Raw genomic sequence first — 18,025 nt, 5'->3', positions numbered from 1 at the left:
ACACACTGTATAACGCCAACTTCCATCTCTATAGCATAAAATGACATTATTTGTTGTTCAGCCCTGTACTGCAGATGTTGACTGAATGCTCAAGTCAGCAGTTGAAGCTAAAATTCACTCTATTTACAGAGTCTTACTGTTAACTAATACCCTAAATTGTCAGATATGCCAATGCCTTAGACATTTTTCAAAGCTTGCTGCGCTAATAGCATGTAAGTGTAGCACATGTCTTGTTGTACCTGTCAACAGCCCAGGAACTTTGCAAAGGTAAAGCATGTCAAAAAAAGGAATTATCTTCTTATGCTTCTGTGGAAAAAAATCTTTAGTGAGTGATTTTTCTAAAATATTGCAATACAAAAGTGCATTCAGCAGAGCTTACTGTCTTGTAACTGGGTTTCTATTTCACATTTTTAATCTTAAATTTTAAATTCATCATTCATAATTACAACAGTGTCTCCTTTTACTTCAGCTGCCAAAGAGAGAAAAGCTTCCTCTTAGAGCTTTAAGGCAGTGGAAATCTCAATGTTCATAAAACTGGATGAAAACAATGTATTTCAAAATATCTCCCACATGAGTTGGGGGTGGAGGGGTTAATTTCATTTCATCAATGCATTTTGCTTGCCAGAAACTTTCACCTAAATAAAGGAGAGCTAAGTTCGATTCTCAGAATTTCTCAAGCTGGTTCATCTCACATAAAACAAGTGGAATTAGATTCCCTCCCGTTGACTTCAAGAATAACCTCCAGAAAGCTGAAAGTTTTGTTTGAAACAGGAGACATTTTTCCTATTTCCATGCAGCTGGGAAGTCATTTACAAGAGGAAAACACTGGAGACAAAGTAGGTGTCAGACAGGGTAGCATTTTACATGCATTTTCTGGCACAAGGCAGACAACAGAAACGTGCACACAAAATGTTTCCTTTCAAGGGCTGGCTAGTGAGAACAGCAAAAATTGGCTAGTGAGAACAGCAACAATGAGGAGACATTAGTGTAATTACTGCAGAGTTACCAAATACTGCTTGTCCTTATAAATACAATCCGATCATCACTCATAACTTTTAGGGATGGAAAACCATTCCACCTGAAAGCTGTACTTTTTTTAAATGTTCTCACTCAGCTTGCAAAATCTAAACATACACAACTGACTAGAGAAGAACACATGATATGAAATACATAGAATAATAATACCTAAACCTTACACATGGGAACACTGACACAGCATTGCTTATTTTTTTCTTCTTCCTTTCTCTGCCAAGATTCTTGAACATGGCAAGCACTCTCCAGTGCAATCTGAACCCACTTCAGTATCCTAATATTTTGACTAAGTAGGTTTTATAAAGGATCCCAGTTAACTACCTCTGTTGTACCATCGCAACAATAAAATATTCCAATTGAAAATCAAATGGCAGTTTTAATTTCAGAATCCAGGATTTCTCAAAACAAAAAAAAAATCATTTCTTTAAACAGTTGTAGGAAAACACAGCTTTTCTAAATAAGTAAAATATGCTATGCATTTTCTCAACTAGGATTTAAAATAATAATTTTAACATAATAGCTCATTTTTGAAATTCAAAATGTTCAAGGGGGGGAGAGTAATTTTTAATCCTCTCTATACATCTTAAAACTTGAAATAAACTGGACTGACTGAATTCACTTGCACAAAAATGAAATACTTGAGTACATGAAAAGCATTTTACTTAAATTATTTCCCCCACCTCCCCTTTTTTTTTTTTTTTTTTTTTTGAGGAAACTTTTGGGTAACTGCAACCAGTTTTGAGGACTATTTTGGGCCTTTTGAAACGCCATCTTTGGCAACCTGCATTATTAGCTGTAATTCTTTCTCCTTGCTTAACAATCACATTGTAACAAAGGAAGAAGCGAGCTCTTTATAATAAGACCTTGGACAAAATCTGAGAGTATCAACTTGAAAGAAAATGTTAAATTTGTTTCAGTTTGTATGTGTAATGTCTCCACTAGAAAAGTAGGAATAGGTCACGGGCTGGCTAATGTTGAACCAATAAGTGCCTAACCCTTTTTTTGTGTGTGTGTGGTTTTTGCTTTTTAGTGGGGTTTGTTTGTTTTGATGTAGTTTTCTTTATTTTCCCCCGACTTTGTCTTCACAAGTTTGCCCTTATAACTGTCTGTGCAACAAAGCCCAATGTCACTCCCCTAACAGATCACACTTGATGAGGCGCCTAATTAAGAAAGCAGCTGCCCTAAAAACTCTGTAATATCAAGGAGACAGAATGAGACACCTGCAGAGGCCAAGTCAGGTGTCTCTACTTGAAAGCTCCCAAGCTCCTAACGCAGGTGTCTCAGGACAGCAGAGTTACATGGTCTGAAACCAGCCCATGACCCAAATAGGGAGTTCTGTTTCAGCCTAAAAAAGTGTACATTCCGTGAGGGCACTGACGAGAACACAGGTAAGACCACAGCTGCTGCCCAGAATCAGAATTACAAAGGTCTCCATGGATATCACAGCCATTCCCAGAGCAGTAGGTCGGGTGGGTTTCCCAACTCGCAGGCTTGGCAGCTGTCTCTGGGCGCCTTTCCTATCCTGTTGCTCCAGTCTCTTTTACAGTAAAAAAAGAACATAAGCTCTTGTGGAGCTTATCTCTACCTGGTTACACATAGCAAAAACATTCTCCTTCACTGAAACAACAAGAGGCTTTCCGTCCACTTCAGTGGATGATCAGTTGAGCCCTAAACCAAAAGACTCTTGGCCCAGTTCCCTGCTTGGAATATTTGGCTATAATTTTATTTCAAACTGTAAAGACACTATGTGAAAAAGCACTCTAGGAAGCATGGCTGTCTGTATCTGTATTCCTTCCAAAGGGAATGCGGTAGAGTATTTACACCTAAGGCAATGGCTTTTTTAAGGTGTTTCCTCTGATACTAATAATACAATAAAACAGCTATAACATCTGGAAGGTTTAGACTTCTGCCTTGTAACCATGCAGATGAATATCTTCAACCTTTGCAAGAAATTGCAGTATGAATGTCTGTTTTATTCCACAGTTGTGTCTGAGCAGACTATTAATAGAATACTGATAAATGCTACAATAGCTATTCTTTTTCCTCCCCTTTTGCTTTTATGCTATTGCCAATACCTATCCATCCCCTGGTGCTGTCAGCTGATGCCTGTCTCATAACTCTTGGGGTAACAGCATGAGGCGAAAAAGAAATTAAGTTCAAATAAAACTGCCAGGTAGAATCAACATTATGAGATTATGGACTGAATTGTTTTCTGAAGCAGGCACATATATGCAGTGTTATACCACTAATGACCTACAAAGAACTTACATATTAAAATTTAATTACTATAATATTGTTTAAGAGATGGGAAAAGATACTAAAGGTGAATTTATTTTTCTAGGAGCTCTGCAATTTTTAATGGCAAGTAATAACTACATCTCTATACATTTCCTGGGGACTGTGTAAGTAGCACCACACACTGCACCATGTTCACATAAAACCAAAAGGTGTTATGAAGTCTTGGTAAAATGTGCATGTGGCTGGTAGGACATTCACCCAGGCCTTTGTCAGTCTGTGCCATTCTTGGGCACATGGCTGCATTCGTACACTTTTCTTGTTTGTGCTCACTCTTGTGAAATAAATCTAAAGATAGGGAGCTGCCACTGTTGGTCCTGTGAGTAAAAATAAATCCATGAGATTATGGAGAAGAACATACAATATAAAGACTACACAAGAATTATAAGGAAACCAAAAATCTGGATTTCTTGCTAATACTTACAAGCCATGCAGCTAAAAATAAATGAGTATTTGATTATGATACCAACATTAAATTATCAGTATAGCATGCAAATAAATGAAGTTGCTTACCATGTAACAGCAGTGTTATCCATGCTACCGTTTGTGTCACATATCCTAGAACCACAGTCAGATTCTTCATCTGGACTGCAGCAACTGCTATTGCTGTCAGAAGCAACCATCTCCTTACATGGGTCTTTCAAGGAAGCCAAATAATGAAGTGCCATGGAGAACAAATATATTTTTTCTCCCTGAAGCAATGTCTTCAGTGAGTTAGAGGAAACAGCTCTGTCCCAGAGAAGCCTCTAAGGCTGATGTTTCATCTGCTTTGAAAATTTGAATTTTCCAGAGTTCTCGGACTATTAAAATTGGAGCAAAAAATAACACATGTAAAAGAAACTAAGATAAATAAAAATCTGCTTTTTCTCATAAATGCCTAAATAAAGTTGGGAAGAATGAGAAACACCTAGATGTTTGTCCAATCTGAACAGAATCCAAGCCTGCCACAAAAGGCTCTAGCACATCCACAGTTTAAAGTAACAGTTTTACTGAGTAGTAAATATTTATCTTTTAAGATCCTTGTAGCAAGTACTGTAGAAACATGCATGCAAACATTTTAGGAATAGCTAACATTTGCTCATGGCTGGAAAGCCATATTGGTGAAGACACACAATCTTATAAAAATGCTTTGATAAAATCCTCAAGGAAACTACAAATGTAGTATGTGTGGAGTGGGATAGTCAAGGAAAATAAACTATGTGGTGTTTTCAGGAAATTGAGTCAGCTGTGGCTCTCACAGTTGGAAACCTGGACAACAACAGATATCAGAGGAAATCCCAAGTGTGTACTCACCAAAAAAAAATTGACTATTGGGAATTTCAGTGCACAAAGGCCTAGACTGGACCCTGTAACTCTGGTAAAACACTGTTATGAGACTGGAAAAAAAATTAACAATGCTAATGGCTGAATTCCAGTGAGTGCAAAAAGTGTAGGAAATTATAAGGATGCCTTAGTCATGGTGAAACAGATATCAAAAGAAGAAAGAAGTTCTAAGTACATCTGGGAAGGCAGGTAAAATAGACAGGGTACCTAAAACAGGGGCTGACAGCAAAGAGGGGCTGGCAAGAAGCAGAAGAAACAAAAAGAAATGGAAACCTTTATAAAGAGAAACATATTAGATGACTTGTAAATATATCTTATTACTTATAAAAGGCAAGGATTTCTCTTCAACTGGGTTTTTTGTGTACTTATCTGTAGGTTTAGTGACTGTCAGTTTTGGAGATTACATCTTATGCATATTAGTCTTCAAACATATTGAAACTTTTTTTGACCTTTCCCAAATAATAAGTGGTATTTTTATGTAAATTAGTCTTCTTCAGTCTTTGTTGTGATATCAAATATCTTAAATATTGGGCATGCTTCCTGAAGCAGAACTATTTCAAAGAATGAACAAACTGAGAGTAAACAAACATGGCTAGTAACTTTAATTATTACCCAAAGGGACACCCAGAAACTGTATTTTAAATGCTTGAAAATTTGTGGTTTTCTCACACAGAAGTCAGAGAGGCAGCACTTTTCACATCCCATGGCCACTCCCGTTGATATCTGTTCCAAGAAAAGTTGAAATGTTCAATTCTGCTAAGTCAGGCTGACAGGTTTCACAAGACACAATGGACCAGGGAAACTCTGAACTGAGGGCTCATGGGCTAGGACCTGGTTACTGTTCACACTCAGTCCTCCCAATCTGTTAGTTTATAACTAACAGGAGTTTACCTGCTATAGCAAACCTTCACCTGGCATCTCCTTCACCTCTCCCTTTCATATTTCCCTTAAACCCCAAATACCTGAGATGTCTAACAATGGGAATGGATCAGAATAGACTTAAAGGTGTCTGCACAACACAGGTTAAGAGCTACAAATCTCTCCACCCAGCTCTGCACTAGGCAGTAAGGAGCTGAATTAAATGTAACAGTAAAGCAGAGCTGAACTTTCAGATGCATCCCCTCCTCTTGCTCTGTCTTTTCTAGTAATAGAGATGCTGCTCAAAAACAATGCCTAACTAGCTGGTATAAACTAACTTTACATAAGCAGTTATGACCTTAACAAAGTTTGAACAGTACATAGCCTCTGGGTACTCTTTTGAGTACATTTTGAGTTTAAATTTAGATTTTTTATTGCCCTTGGAATGCTGAAATAAACTTTCAGTCCCACTGGTGCAACTCCAGGAAGAGACTATATTAAATTTCTCTGTTCATGAAGGTGTGTGCCTTCCTTCTATTCATTACCAGGCATGCAAGTCAATAATAAAGCTGAGCTGGTTTTATTCTCATACAATATGTACCTTACTATGCTTAGCAGAATTCTGCAAGGGCAGCCTATCAGCGAGTGGTATCATGTAAGAGCTGAGCATCCCATCAGGGATCTCTGAAGTTGAATACACAGATCTGACACACCCAGGGCCTTCCAGAGAATGGTCACACATCTTGGTCTTTACTTCTCTAGCCTGGGATAGATACCTTCAGTTTCCCTGTTTCTGCAGAATGACATTTAGAACTAACTCAAATCAAACCAATCAGCTTACTAAGATGGCATTGTGAAAACACACAGCAAAATTAAACTTCTGAGGTTTGAAAAGGCAAACCTAGAATTTGCTTATTTGATAAGGAAAGAAGTTTTGAATGCCCTAATATTAGTAACATGCACTAGCCTTACACACCTAACATTCTACCAGCAAAAGGAAAAAGTGGGCCCAAGCAGAAATAACAACTCTGACGTGGGAACAACCTGACACATCAATAAAATTAAGAATCATTGTTTTGTCTGAGATTTTTTCCTCACTTCCTGAATCAAATCTGTCCCAGAGTCGAAACAATTTAGCTAGCTGGGAACAGGGAAACAGCAACATTTCTCTTACAGGTCACAAGGAAAGATTCACCCATTTCCTTGCTGGCTTAGCTGTGTAACTGGAAGAAGCACTCCTTGTTTCTAATGTACCAGTCCATAATGCTGCACAGGCCCAAGGCAGAACATTTAAGGTAACAATTGTAATATGCAGTGAAGCAGAGACTGCTACACACGAGAAGAGAGGCAAATGATCATTTGCCTCAATAAATAAATAAATAAAGTTGCTACTTAAGTTGGAAGTCAGGCAGATTCCAATAACCTGAAAATAGTCTTTGAGGCAAAATGGTGATAACCATGCTTATGACAAAGAAACGAAATGTGGTGTGTCTCTTGATGAAACTTATCATTATTTTGTTGATGTTCTGCTATCAAAAGCTCATTCAGTTCTGCTTCTCTTTTAAGCAAAAGTGATAAGTCTTCAAGGCACTGGGACCATGCCACAAGTTGTAGGTCCACACTGGTGGCAGAAAATGTTCCATTTGTGGGAAATTGGACAGAGGTCATACAAATCCTTACCCTGGTAATAGCAGCTGTAGCTGGTATGAAATGCAGTGTTAAATGAGAATAGAGCATGGAACATTTTATAATTATAGTTCTCCATTGAATTGTTTACTTTTCAAAGTGGTATAGAAAGAAGTACTTATGGTTTTAATCATGTTCATAACAGCAGAAGAGAATTTGTGATCAAACCTCTAAAAGTAAGCTTAAAGAAGAATCTGTCATTTTGATGGCTCATTTTTGAGATTTATATTTTGTTGTGGTTTTGTGGTGTTTTGGTTATTTAAAGACAGAGAGGAAGTTTGAGGAGAAAGCTGAGAGATTGTTTGTGTATTTTTAAATGCTGCCTGAGCAATACAATCAAATTGTATTGCCAGTGCTTCTCTGATCCCCTTTACCCAGAGGAAAGTTTGTGGTTATTTCTTCTTTCTGCATAGAACATAAACAAAAATTGCTTAACTTTCTCTTCCTCTTCAGCTCCTAACCTATTCACTTAAACTGGCCTAGAGGGACTTCTCTTGCTGGTTTGGGGGAGCTTCTTCCATATTTTTGTTTTATTTTAGGCCTTTTCAAAGCTGTTTTTTTCCCAAAATAGCCTGCTGTTTGGGGTTCTGGTCCTTCCTCCTCTTCTAAAGTATTTTGAAGTTTAATTTTATATCTTTTACAGGGCTTTTGATTTTTTTTTTTGGTGACTCTTACTGTTGACTTTTCTTTTTGCTTTTATAGATATTGATAACATTATGAATTATATTATACGGAAATAAAGCTCACTAGAATTGAAACTTGCAGCCATTTTCTTCCAGTTTCGGTGACGGATTGAGACTCCCTATGAATTTATTTTAAAAACTCCTTTAATCCTCCTGCTGGACTGATGTTTCCTTTCAGAGAAGAAGAACACTGTTCCAGCCACAAGAAATGACACACCATGAAGGAAATGAGGAAAAAAAAGTCCTGAGTCATGAAAGCAAAGAATACAAGTGAAACAGACTTGAAAGAGAATTAAAATCCACAGACTGGAAGGGACAGTAAAGTCGGATGGAGCTCTAATAGGAAGGAAATAGAGGACTGACTCTATATAAGAACTAGGCAGATCAAGGAGGGAGAACTTGACCAAGGGAGAGCTGAACTAGAAGACACCTCTCACCTTTTAGCTCCATTCATTATCCTCCCTCTGTCTTCTGTTCCCAGGGAGAGCTGGGAGCCCTCCCAACAAACTTTTCCTGGCCACAGTACCTGTTCTTAGAGGGTCACACAAGGACTGCCAGGGTGTAGTGATGGATCTGCCCCTCCTTCCAAGGGTGGGATGAATATCTGGGCTCCAAGGAACACAAGTCAGTTCTTGCTCCCACAGCACCAAGAAAAGGAAAGATTTGCATCTTAGGTCTGCAAGTGGATGTATTTTGTAAATAAGTGGTTCCCTTCTCTCCTGCTGCTCTGGACATCTGATTGCTGAGGAGGGTAAGCCCACTGCTAAGAGCTGCACACACGGCGGTGTCTGTCAGCAGTGACGACACCTAAATCAGCCACCGAAGCCGCGCCACTGCGCAGGATCCCCGATCGCACCCTGCGCCCGGCTGGGTGCAGCTGGGCTGGCTCTCTTTTGGTCCATTACAGGAGCAATCTGGGGTTTCCTCAGTTCCTCAAGCTTCTTTCTACTCCTAAAAACCATTTTGGAAAATCCATGTTTACAGCAACTAAATCACTCTACACTCATCAAAAGGAGAGTTACAGTTAAATCAGAGCCCACAGTTACAGATACACTGCTGAATTTACCATTCTTGACCACTCTGGAGTGTGAGGCACCAGCACTTAAAACAAGAGCCAACTCAAAAAGCCAAAAAGGGCATCCTTTTCTTCAATTATTCCCATGGAATGCACAACTGGATTTTAAAAACCTATGTTCTTTTAACATTCATCCTTCTGAATAGGATGTTAAAAAAGTAAATCCCTCTGAGCGTCACAGCTATACTTTCAAGATGAGTCCAGCCATAAAAAAAGATTTTGTATGGATAACTGATACATTTTATACTAGGTGGAGAGAAAAAAAAAAAAAAGAGATACCCCAAGCTATGACAAGTTTGCTGTGTAGGTGATATATGGTAGTAATTGACATCCTAACAATAGGAGACAATAAAGATACCTTGAAATTATTTCCTTCTCTATTTCTTCCCTTTCTGCTTTTCCTCCTCCATTTCTTCAGTAAGGCAGATCTACCAGCAAGACAATTTAATCTTCCAGGGATAAAGAAAGGTTTCCTTGTCTAAGAAAAATAAAAACTTCTACTGGTCAAGGACAGAAAGCCCAAGAGAAGGAATTATCTCCTGGCAGTGAGCTATGTTTTTTTATCTCTAGAAACGGAAGCAGCAGTATTCTGGAAGAAATAACATTGATTTAGCTGGAATGTAAGGAAGATATCCTCTGTTTGATGTATATAGCCTTCTGGAGAGGGGTAGGACAATAGCTTGTACCCCCTGAACAAAATACCTCCTACTGTGTTTTCACTATCATTTAGTGAGTAGAATTTTATTCCCTTGTAACATTTAACTCTGAACCATGAGAAACTTCATGCTCAGTCATGAGCCTGGATGGACACTTACTTAATGAGCTACCAATAGGCTAATTCTCCTGGTCTCCTTTGCCATGCACAACTGAGAGAGGGAAGAGTCATCGTCCCATCCAGTATGGATAATAAAGTAAACCACACCAGGTACAATTTACCTCCTTGGCAAAACAGACACAGAAACCAAACCCCAGCTATTGTATAACTTTGCAAGTAGAGCAACTCTTTCCATCATTTTTGCTACTACACTTCACAATGTGGCACTATGTTCAATAATATTTAGAAAAGCAGCTCATTAGTCAAAGAAACAAACTTGCTCACTTGGGCTTATATGTAAACACAGAACAAGCCTCCACATCTGTCTTTTTCATGAACACACTTTTGCCATCCACCTTAAAAGTAGCTGACTGTTGCTTGTGATTCCTTCTAAAGGAATGTTCCACTTCTCAAAAGGCCACTTTTATCTGCTGTCTTAAATATAAAACAACTCCTGTACTTCTATTACCCAGCTGAAGGCATACAGAGCTGGCAAGCTTATGCCTAAGTGATTTAACTTAGAAAACATGAAGCACCTTGCTGGTTTCAACTCCATGGACACACTTTTGACATCAAGCACATTCTTAAGTGTTTTGCAAAATGGTAGGCTTCTCAACAGAGTAACTAGAGATATCAGTATCTATCTCCATCTTTTCCTGAGGAACCAGTCAGAGATGTGGGGAGCCAATACTTCAGCCAAAATTAACATATTACTGGTTTCCAGCAGAGATCCTAATACTGTATATCAACAGGGTTCTTCTAAACAAGAAAAAAAAAATTAAGTTAGAAAAGGAAAAGCACAGCACGAACAAGCTATAAAGGTAGTAGAGAAAACTGGAAAGGGCTACTAAAGGCAAGAATTATTTTAAGTTAATCTCAGAGATGACGGGAAGTCAATACACAAAGAGGGAGGCACAAACTGAGTTAGCACAGCCAAGAGGCTCTCCTCCTGACTGGCAAGGTTGAAGTATTGGGCCTTTTGAGAAGATTACTAAACCAGTTAAAACTGAAAAGCTGCACAACTCATGGAGGAAACTCAGCAAATGAGCAGCTGCAACAGAAGGAATGTCTCAAGATGTAAAGGACAGTATTTCTACAGCACGACTGATGTAATGGACATAAACTGCTGTGGCAAAGGGTTTAAAATTCTGCTACACGTGGTCATGTGTGGCCAGGGCTTACCTTGCCTGCCCAGAAGTGCTTGATGCTTCCTACCATTTAACAGTCCCTTTGCTTCAAGCTTGCAAAAACATTTCTTTGCTGTACAGCTGTAGAAAGGAGTGTCTCACAATCCTCCTCTGCCCCTGAGAACAGACTCAGGGTTAGTGCAACCTGGCCACAGTGTAATAGGAGGGAAATTTCCATAAACTGCAGAGGTAAAGGGCTGAGTGAAAAGCATCTGAGTCACACAGGAGCTCACTCAGCTGCACAGTGTACAACAGCCTTTGTGCAGAAGCATTCATTAGACACCAGTGTAGGTTCAGTAAGACAGAAACACAGTGTCATGTCATGTGATATGCTGTCACCATTAAGGTAGGATGTGAGACATACATTTGGAAAATATAAAATATATTCACACAGCTTCAAATTGAGAGAATACACGGCAAGCCAGCCTGAATGAACAGCCCTGCCTTCTTTGGAACGTGCTGACATTGATAGCACTGATCAGACCAGCTCCTAATTATATCAATTTATAAACAACACCCCAATATTGTATTTGCAACATCTTCAGCTTTGCTCAAAGCACAATATAGTAAGGGAACATTAAAAACATCAAACTAAAATGACCATTCTGCAGTTGATTTCTGATTATACAGGACTCATCTTGCCAGCTGCTGAAGCATAACCAAAGGGATTTGGCTGCATTTCCATGCTCTGAGCAGAGAACGGTCATGACAAACCTGTAGGTACTGACTAGCTGGCCTATAGAACTGCAGCTTCAGTTTGCTTGGTGTCAGGAGCCAACACCACCTTACACTGTGACCATCTCAGCCACAAAGTCTGTCAGAAACAAAAATTTTGTTTGTCCTTGATATTGTGTTCTCCACAGTTTTTGTGAGCACTTCACTCATTTTGTCTTAAAACAACTCCAGAACAGTTCAGCTATTTCCTTTCCCACACAGGCCAAGTATTCAAATCTTCAGTGCCATCTGAAAGACTACTAGTGAACAGAGGAGAAGTGGTTTCTTCCTAAAAACATCTATAGTTTCAAGAGAAAATAGTAACAGATATTATTTAAACAAATACTTAACTTGATGTGTTAAGTTTCAATGCTTTTTAATGGTCGTCTTTTTCCATCTTTAAAATATATAAATATTTTAAATAGGAAAAATTGTTATGGGACTAAAACAGTTTATGCACCTAAAGCCCTACACTGATATAAATTTACATGACAATCACCAGATAACTCTGGACAGCTTTGACCCTGTGACATTCCAGTTATTTAAAAAAGAAAAAAAAAAAAAAAAAAAGAAACAAAAACCAACCTATCCTAGACATGTTTGGACAACTTTCTTCTTTGGGCAACAGCATGCTTGGACAACATTTTTTTTGGGCAACAGCATCCTTTCACCATGTGTTTACCACTGAAACTATTAAATGTCTCAACAGTTATCCAGAATACTTACATGATCTTGAAAACATGGCCAAAAGAATTCAGTTGTGTTGTGTAAGGCTACATGAAAAAATTAATATGAGAAGAAGAACTATAAATGTGTTTCTTCAAAAGTTCTGGTCATCCAAATAATCCTTGTCTTATGCAAGTGTATCTACTGCTTGCAACAATTCTGGAACTGGGACTGGGATGTATTTCTGTAACAGCAGTTTCCTGAATTCTGCCATAATATCCCACGGGCAGAATAAGTTGCAAGAATCTGCACTGCAACACAGCTATGCAAATTTATGTCAGCAGAAAAAACTCATTTAACGACCCACTGGAATTTAAAACCATATCTTCCAAACTGAGCCCTGGTACCCCTACTGTAAAAAAATAAAGATCCTCCTCTTCCTGCTATAGAAAAAAGCTGATTTTTCTCTTAATGCATTTGTTTCAAAGTCCTTTCTTATCAATAAAGCCTTTCCACTATGTGTATTAGGAAAATAAATATGACTTTCACAGGTCAAAATGCTATGTTAAACCTGTGCTTCAAGACAATGATGTCTTAGTTCCATACAGGAAAAAAAAAAAATTCCAAGTTTGGTCAGAGCTGTGCAATTTTTCTTGTACATGATAGGCTAAATGCAAAGTTGCTGGGTTTGCATATATTGATGGTGGTTGATTCCTAGTAGAGCTCTCAATTATCTTAATCAAGCCACAATAGAGACCTGGGAATATTGCAGGAAACCCAGCAAAGGTCTCTGCTCAATGCAGCACTGTGAGAAGTTGGCCACATGACAAAGTGCACAGCTACAGGAATAAGAATTTCTGTTGTGGATATAATAACTGCTGAGCCTCATCTCACTCTTCTGGATAGAGCTGGTCCTGCTCAAAGGAGGAGTTTCAAAACTAGAGGCTGCAATCCTCTGGGTTGTGTGAACAATTGAGCCTTTGGAAAGGCTCTTTGAAGACTAAAATAGTGAGATTAATCACTCAGAAGACAGCAAAGGAACAATAAAACCAGATAAAAAAGAGATACATCAGAAGCTTCTCTTTCCCCACACCTCAACAGACAGAATTGTAGGGAAATTCAGATCTATTGTCAGCTAGGAAACACAAAACCAAGTAAATAAATTATAAAAACATACAAAAGGGAATTATGAATCCATGCCAATCAGTAATTTTAAAACATGATTCAATGTATGCTGAAAAATTTGGGGAGAATTAAAATAGGAAGGATAACTGACCCATGAAATTTCAAGTCCTGTGGACCAGATTTTAACAACTATGAAATCAGGAATAGTACCACATGCATGGCAAAGAACAAAATACTTCTCCATTCTTTCAGTGGAAATGGTAGTTATCGAGTCAACATATCGGGCAGTGTGGCCAATATCCTGAAGAGTTATAAAAGAAATTTTGATGGAAAGAACTGTAGGGTGAGCAACATGTCATGTTCAAAACTTTTTTTAAGTCTCAGCATTTTTATTTTGTAAGAAATATTGACCTGCTTTGGTGACAAGACCACCAAAAAACAGCTGTCATGCAATTAGTGGCATGGGGGGTTTATTAACAGAAAAGGCTCAGGACTATGTTAATTTACACTAAAATAGTTACATTTTTAAAAGGGTTGTTACTACTGGAAAAATTGGAAAACACTGTCAGTATAGAAGCAGCTCAAGGAGGGTGGCCCTGACTTGAATGACCCTGAGGCCCAAAACATTGAAGGTGCATTAAAATTTATTAGCATGAAGTCCAACAATGCAGTGAGAATTTCCCCTACAAGCTGGATGACTATTAACTGCAAACAAAGCAGGAGTCCTTCTGTGAACCTTTAGTCCTTGAACAAGTGTTGTGTAGACAAAAAAAACAAACCCTGGAAATATAACAGCAGTTGAAGCACTGATACTTCTTCGAACATACTGTATGCAACATAAATTACTAATGTGAATGACAATTATTCACATCTTTTGTCTTCATTTTGCTCCAACTCTTCCAACATCTCTTTCCTGGGTCGTCTTTGTTCTGATAGCTTAGCAGAATTTCAGTCAATTAGAAGGTCACCAACACCAAAAATGCTAGGAGCAGCCTGCTGCACAAAGACTCATTACTAAGTCTGAATTCTTCTTTTTAGTGATCTAGGCACAAGAGGCATAAGACCCTTGGGAATATTTTTCAAATCTACATGCTCATGCAATGTTAGACCCATTCACCACAACTCCCTCCTGAAGAAACATTTCCCAAACAGGGATTTTCAGTATCCCAGATGCGTCCTGAGTTCAGAACAACTGTTTCATTTTAGGAATCCCATACTGTAAGAACCTAAGTGCTGCTGGTGAAATGGGACATGGCTCATTACCACATCTCCCCAGCTGTATAAAGCTGCAGAAAGGCAACGGCCTTATCTTCCTCTCTTGTCCAACAAAAGGCTCAAAGCTGTCACGGGGGAAAGGGGAAACGCACTGCACCCAGATGTGCACAGCTGATTACACTGGGACCAACACTGCTTTTGACTCTGGACCACCGGAGCAGAGGAACCCTACCGCCCTGTCTCCTAGGAACACATCGTAGGAAGGAAGGAGGTACTAGCGGAGGGTGCGGGAAGTGCACCCAGTGCAGGCGTCACCGCCTCCAGCCCACACTGGATTTTCAGCGAGTGCCCCAAGAAAAAGCGGCTGATTACTGCCAGCCTTGACCGAGCCCTCTCCTCCCATGCAAGGCACACAGCTTGTTTCACTCTTCAAAAAACCACAAGGCCTCTTTTCTTTTTGGGCAAGCAAAAGAGAGGCCTTTTTGGCAACTCTTAGCTGGCAGAATACACATCACGCTTCACCCACTGACCCTGTCTGAGGGTGAATCAAAAACGGTTCTACAAGTGTGTGTCCCACCCGAGATTTCTGCACTACAGGGGTTCCCTCAGGACCTGAGCCTTCCTGCTCGCCCTCTGCACATCCCACTGCAGATGCCTCCAGCAAAACTCTGATCTCTTCCCTTCTAGACCACTTTTCCTTTTAAGTGGAAAGGACACTCTCAGAGGCCACCGTCAAGAACAGAGAGACCAGATGGAGTACACAAGCTGCTTCCAACTTCCTCACGCCCAGTCCTCACAGTACTCTCACAGTCCCCTCCCTGCCTCTAAAATCTCCCGCTGTGACCAGCCCGCTCCGCTCCCCGTACCTGTTGCAGCCCTTCGCACTGCTCCAGCCGGGGCTCTCCAGCACTCGCCGATCTCCAGCTCGCAGGAAGGATGCGGGCAGGGCTCTCGCTGCCGGGGGCGGCACTGCCGCTGCCAGAGCTGGGCGAGCCGCCCCCCTGACCCCGGGCAGGGCGCAGCTCTCCCCGCTCGGCAGCGGCGTTGCCTCGGAGCCGCGCAGCCGCCGGCGGGGCTGCAGGGAGCCGGCTGCCCGGCGATGCACGAAGCCCAGCCTCCGCTGGCTCCTCGGGAACCGCCGCTTCCAAACGAACTTATTTGGCTTCCAGAGGTACCTGGGGGGCAGACAAAGGGAAATTATGTTTTGCAATGTCGAGTGTGCATTAACTATTCCCTGAGTTAACCGCATTTGACTTGCTCTTCTGTTGGACCAAACTCCCCGTCTCCTGCTGGAGTCATTAATCTGTACCTTCTCATCGTTTGCGCAGAGGAGAGTTGGTTTGTTTCTCCCTTTCCACCCCCTTCGCCCCCACTCGCAGTCCCTAAAAACTCAACAATTAAAAATGTGGGTTTTCCCTTTAATTCCGCTATGTTGTGTAATTATATTCACATTAGAAATCAATCAACATTGGTCATTACCATTAGTGATATGCTCATAAAGCAAACACTAGACATGCTAATGAACTGAATGAAACATAATTTCTTGTTGTGTAAACTCATGCTCAACGCTAATCAGCAATAAATTCAATCAGACATTACATACATCAACTGAAAACACATTAAAGCAGGGTACAGAGCAGCGGCTGCTCGTTTCTGGGGGCAGCGCGGCCCCGTATCCGGAACAGCCCAGCAGTGCCACGGCCGCGGGGGCCGGGGACGAGGCCGCCGGAGCCCTGAGGAGACACGACCTCCCTAAAAGGGACCCCTCGGTGACGGGACCGTTCGTGGCTGCTCACCGGCCGTGGCGGGGCTGCCGGGCAAAGCCGGTCCCTTTTCTGTCTCCAGCTCCGCACAACTCAGACAGCAGTGCCCACAAGCAGACCCCAGGGCCCGTCCGGCCCCGCAGCTTAAAACGGCACCCAGGTCCAGTTCCTTCAGCTTGGTTACCCCCTCGGAGCACATTATCCTCCTAGGACCCGCCCCCGGCCCTGCGGCTCGCCGGGCCTGGCGTTGCCCAAGCAGAAAGTGACCTTGCCTCACCCACCCAGGTGCGGGCGGTTTCCAGAATGAGAACGGGCTCCGAGTAGGTGCAACCAAACACTCATTTAACATTCCCGTACCATAAACACGGGTCCAAAGCACCGGCCACGTGTAGACATTGCGATGGTTGTAGGCGTGAGTGAGGCCGGCTGGCCTGGGGATGTCCCGCGCCCTGTTCGCCCCGTCGGGGCAGCGCCGGCCCTGGAAGCTGGGCAAGGACGGCTTCCCCCGGCCGCCCTCCAGTCCGATCGGGGTGCACCTTCACGGCCTTCATCTCCCTGCCCGCCGGGGGCGCAGGGATGGCAGAAAAGGGCTGTTTTTAAACACAACGCTTCTGGTGAAGTAAATCATCGGGCAGCAGCCCCGCCGCCGCTCGGACGCACCACCCGCCCTTCCGAGCACCGAGCCCGGGGGAGCTCCGGGCCGAGCTGGAGACGGGAGGCAGCGGGACCCGCCCGCCGCTCCGGGGAGCCGGGGCGGGGTTCCGGGCCAGGCCCCCCGCCCAGGACACCGGCAGGGGCTCCCCGGCCAGGCGAGACAGCTGAGCGCCACGGGGGTTCCGGTGCGGCGGCGCCTTTACCTCCTCAGCCAGGACGCCGAAACTCCCGCTCCACCCCGGGCGGCCCCGAGGTGCGGGGCTCGCTGAGGGGAGCATCGCTGAGCGGGGTGGGGGGCTCGCTGCTCGGGCGCGGAGCAGACGAAGCTGTTTCAAGCAGCCACGGCGGCGTTTTGTAACAGCCGCAGAGCAGCGATTTGCTGTGATCGGAGTAATGTAATTTCCAGCTGCACAATATTAATGAGACGCTCAGAACCAGGGGAAAACTTTCAGCGGAAGGCGGCGGGTTTATTTGCTTCGCGTTAAGGGAGAGGAGGGAAAAGGAAAAAACAAAAGACGAGCATCAGCATCATCAGTCCCCGCAATTGCGGCGATCTCCGGGATCCCCCGCGGCGGGCCCAGCCGGGAGCTGCTGCCTGGCTCCGGCGCGATGAAGCGGGGAGGGCACAGGGACGCCGTCCTTTCTCTTGCAACCCAGTAGTTTTTGCTACCCCCCCCCCCCCCTTTTTTCCCTCCACTGCCCACTCCCCGCGGTCACGGGCGGCAAGGGCGGCTCCTCTAGCCCTAACCATACTCTTCGGGTGAGGAGGGCGTGAAGGGGGCGCGGGGCTGGCAGCCGGGCGGGAGGGAGGCGGCCCAGTGTGAGAGGCTTCAGGGGACAGTAATGAAGAGTCTCACGTTGAGAGAGGAGTGTGAGGCCGGAGAATGCGACCTGTGGGTTGCCTTGACCAGTTTGTAACTCCAGGTGAAAACAGC

At 42.5% G+C, this 18,025-nt stretch overlaps 1 protein-coding gene across 1 annotated transcript in view; it reads right to left on the bottom strand.

Moving 5' to 3' along the window:
* LOC121664310 overlaps positions 1 to 17,057 on the bottom strand; it is a 31,326-nt gene extending 14,269 nt beyond the window's left edge. Inside the window, exons 1-2 of the mRNA XM_042027543.1 lie at positions 16,470 to 17,057; positions 15,540 to 15,848 (exon numbers count right to left, since the gene is read on the bottom strand). Coding sequence (XP_041883477.1) covers positions 15,540 to 15,848; positions 16,470 to 16,785 — 625 coding nt within the window. The 5' untranslated portion in view covers positions 16,786 to 17,057. The remainder of the gene's footprint in view (positions 1 to 15,539; positions 15,849 to 16,469) is intronic.
* Between the last annotated feature and the right edge of the window lie 968 nt (positions 17,058 to 18,025).

The sequence above is a fragment of the Corvus kubaryi genome, unplaced genomic scaffold (genome assembly GCF_017639235.1).
Source record: "Corvus kubaryi isolate FWS band 111438036 unplaced genomic scaffold, C.kubaryi_AGA036_p1.0 37300, whole genome shotgun sequence".
NCBI classification, from domain to species: Eukaryota; Metazoa; Chordata; class Aves; order Passeriformes; family Corvidae; genus Corvus; species Corvus kubaryi.
Note: the sequence above shows the minus strand (reverse complement) of the source record. Positions and strands in the feature narration are given on the sequence as shown.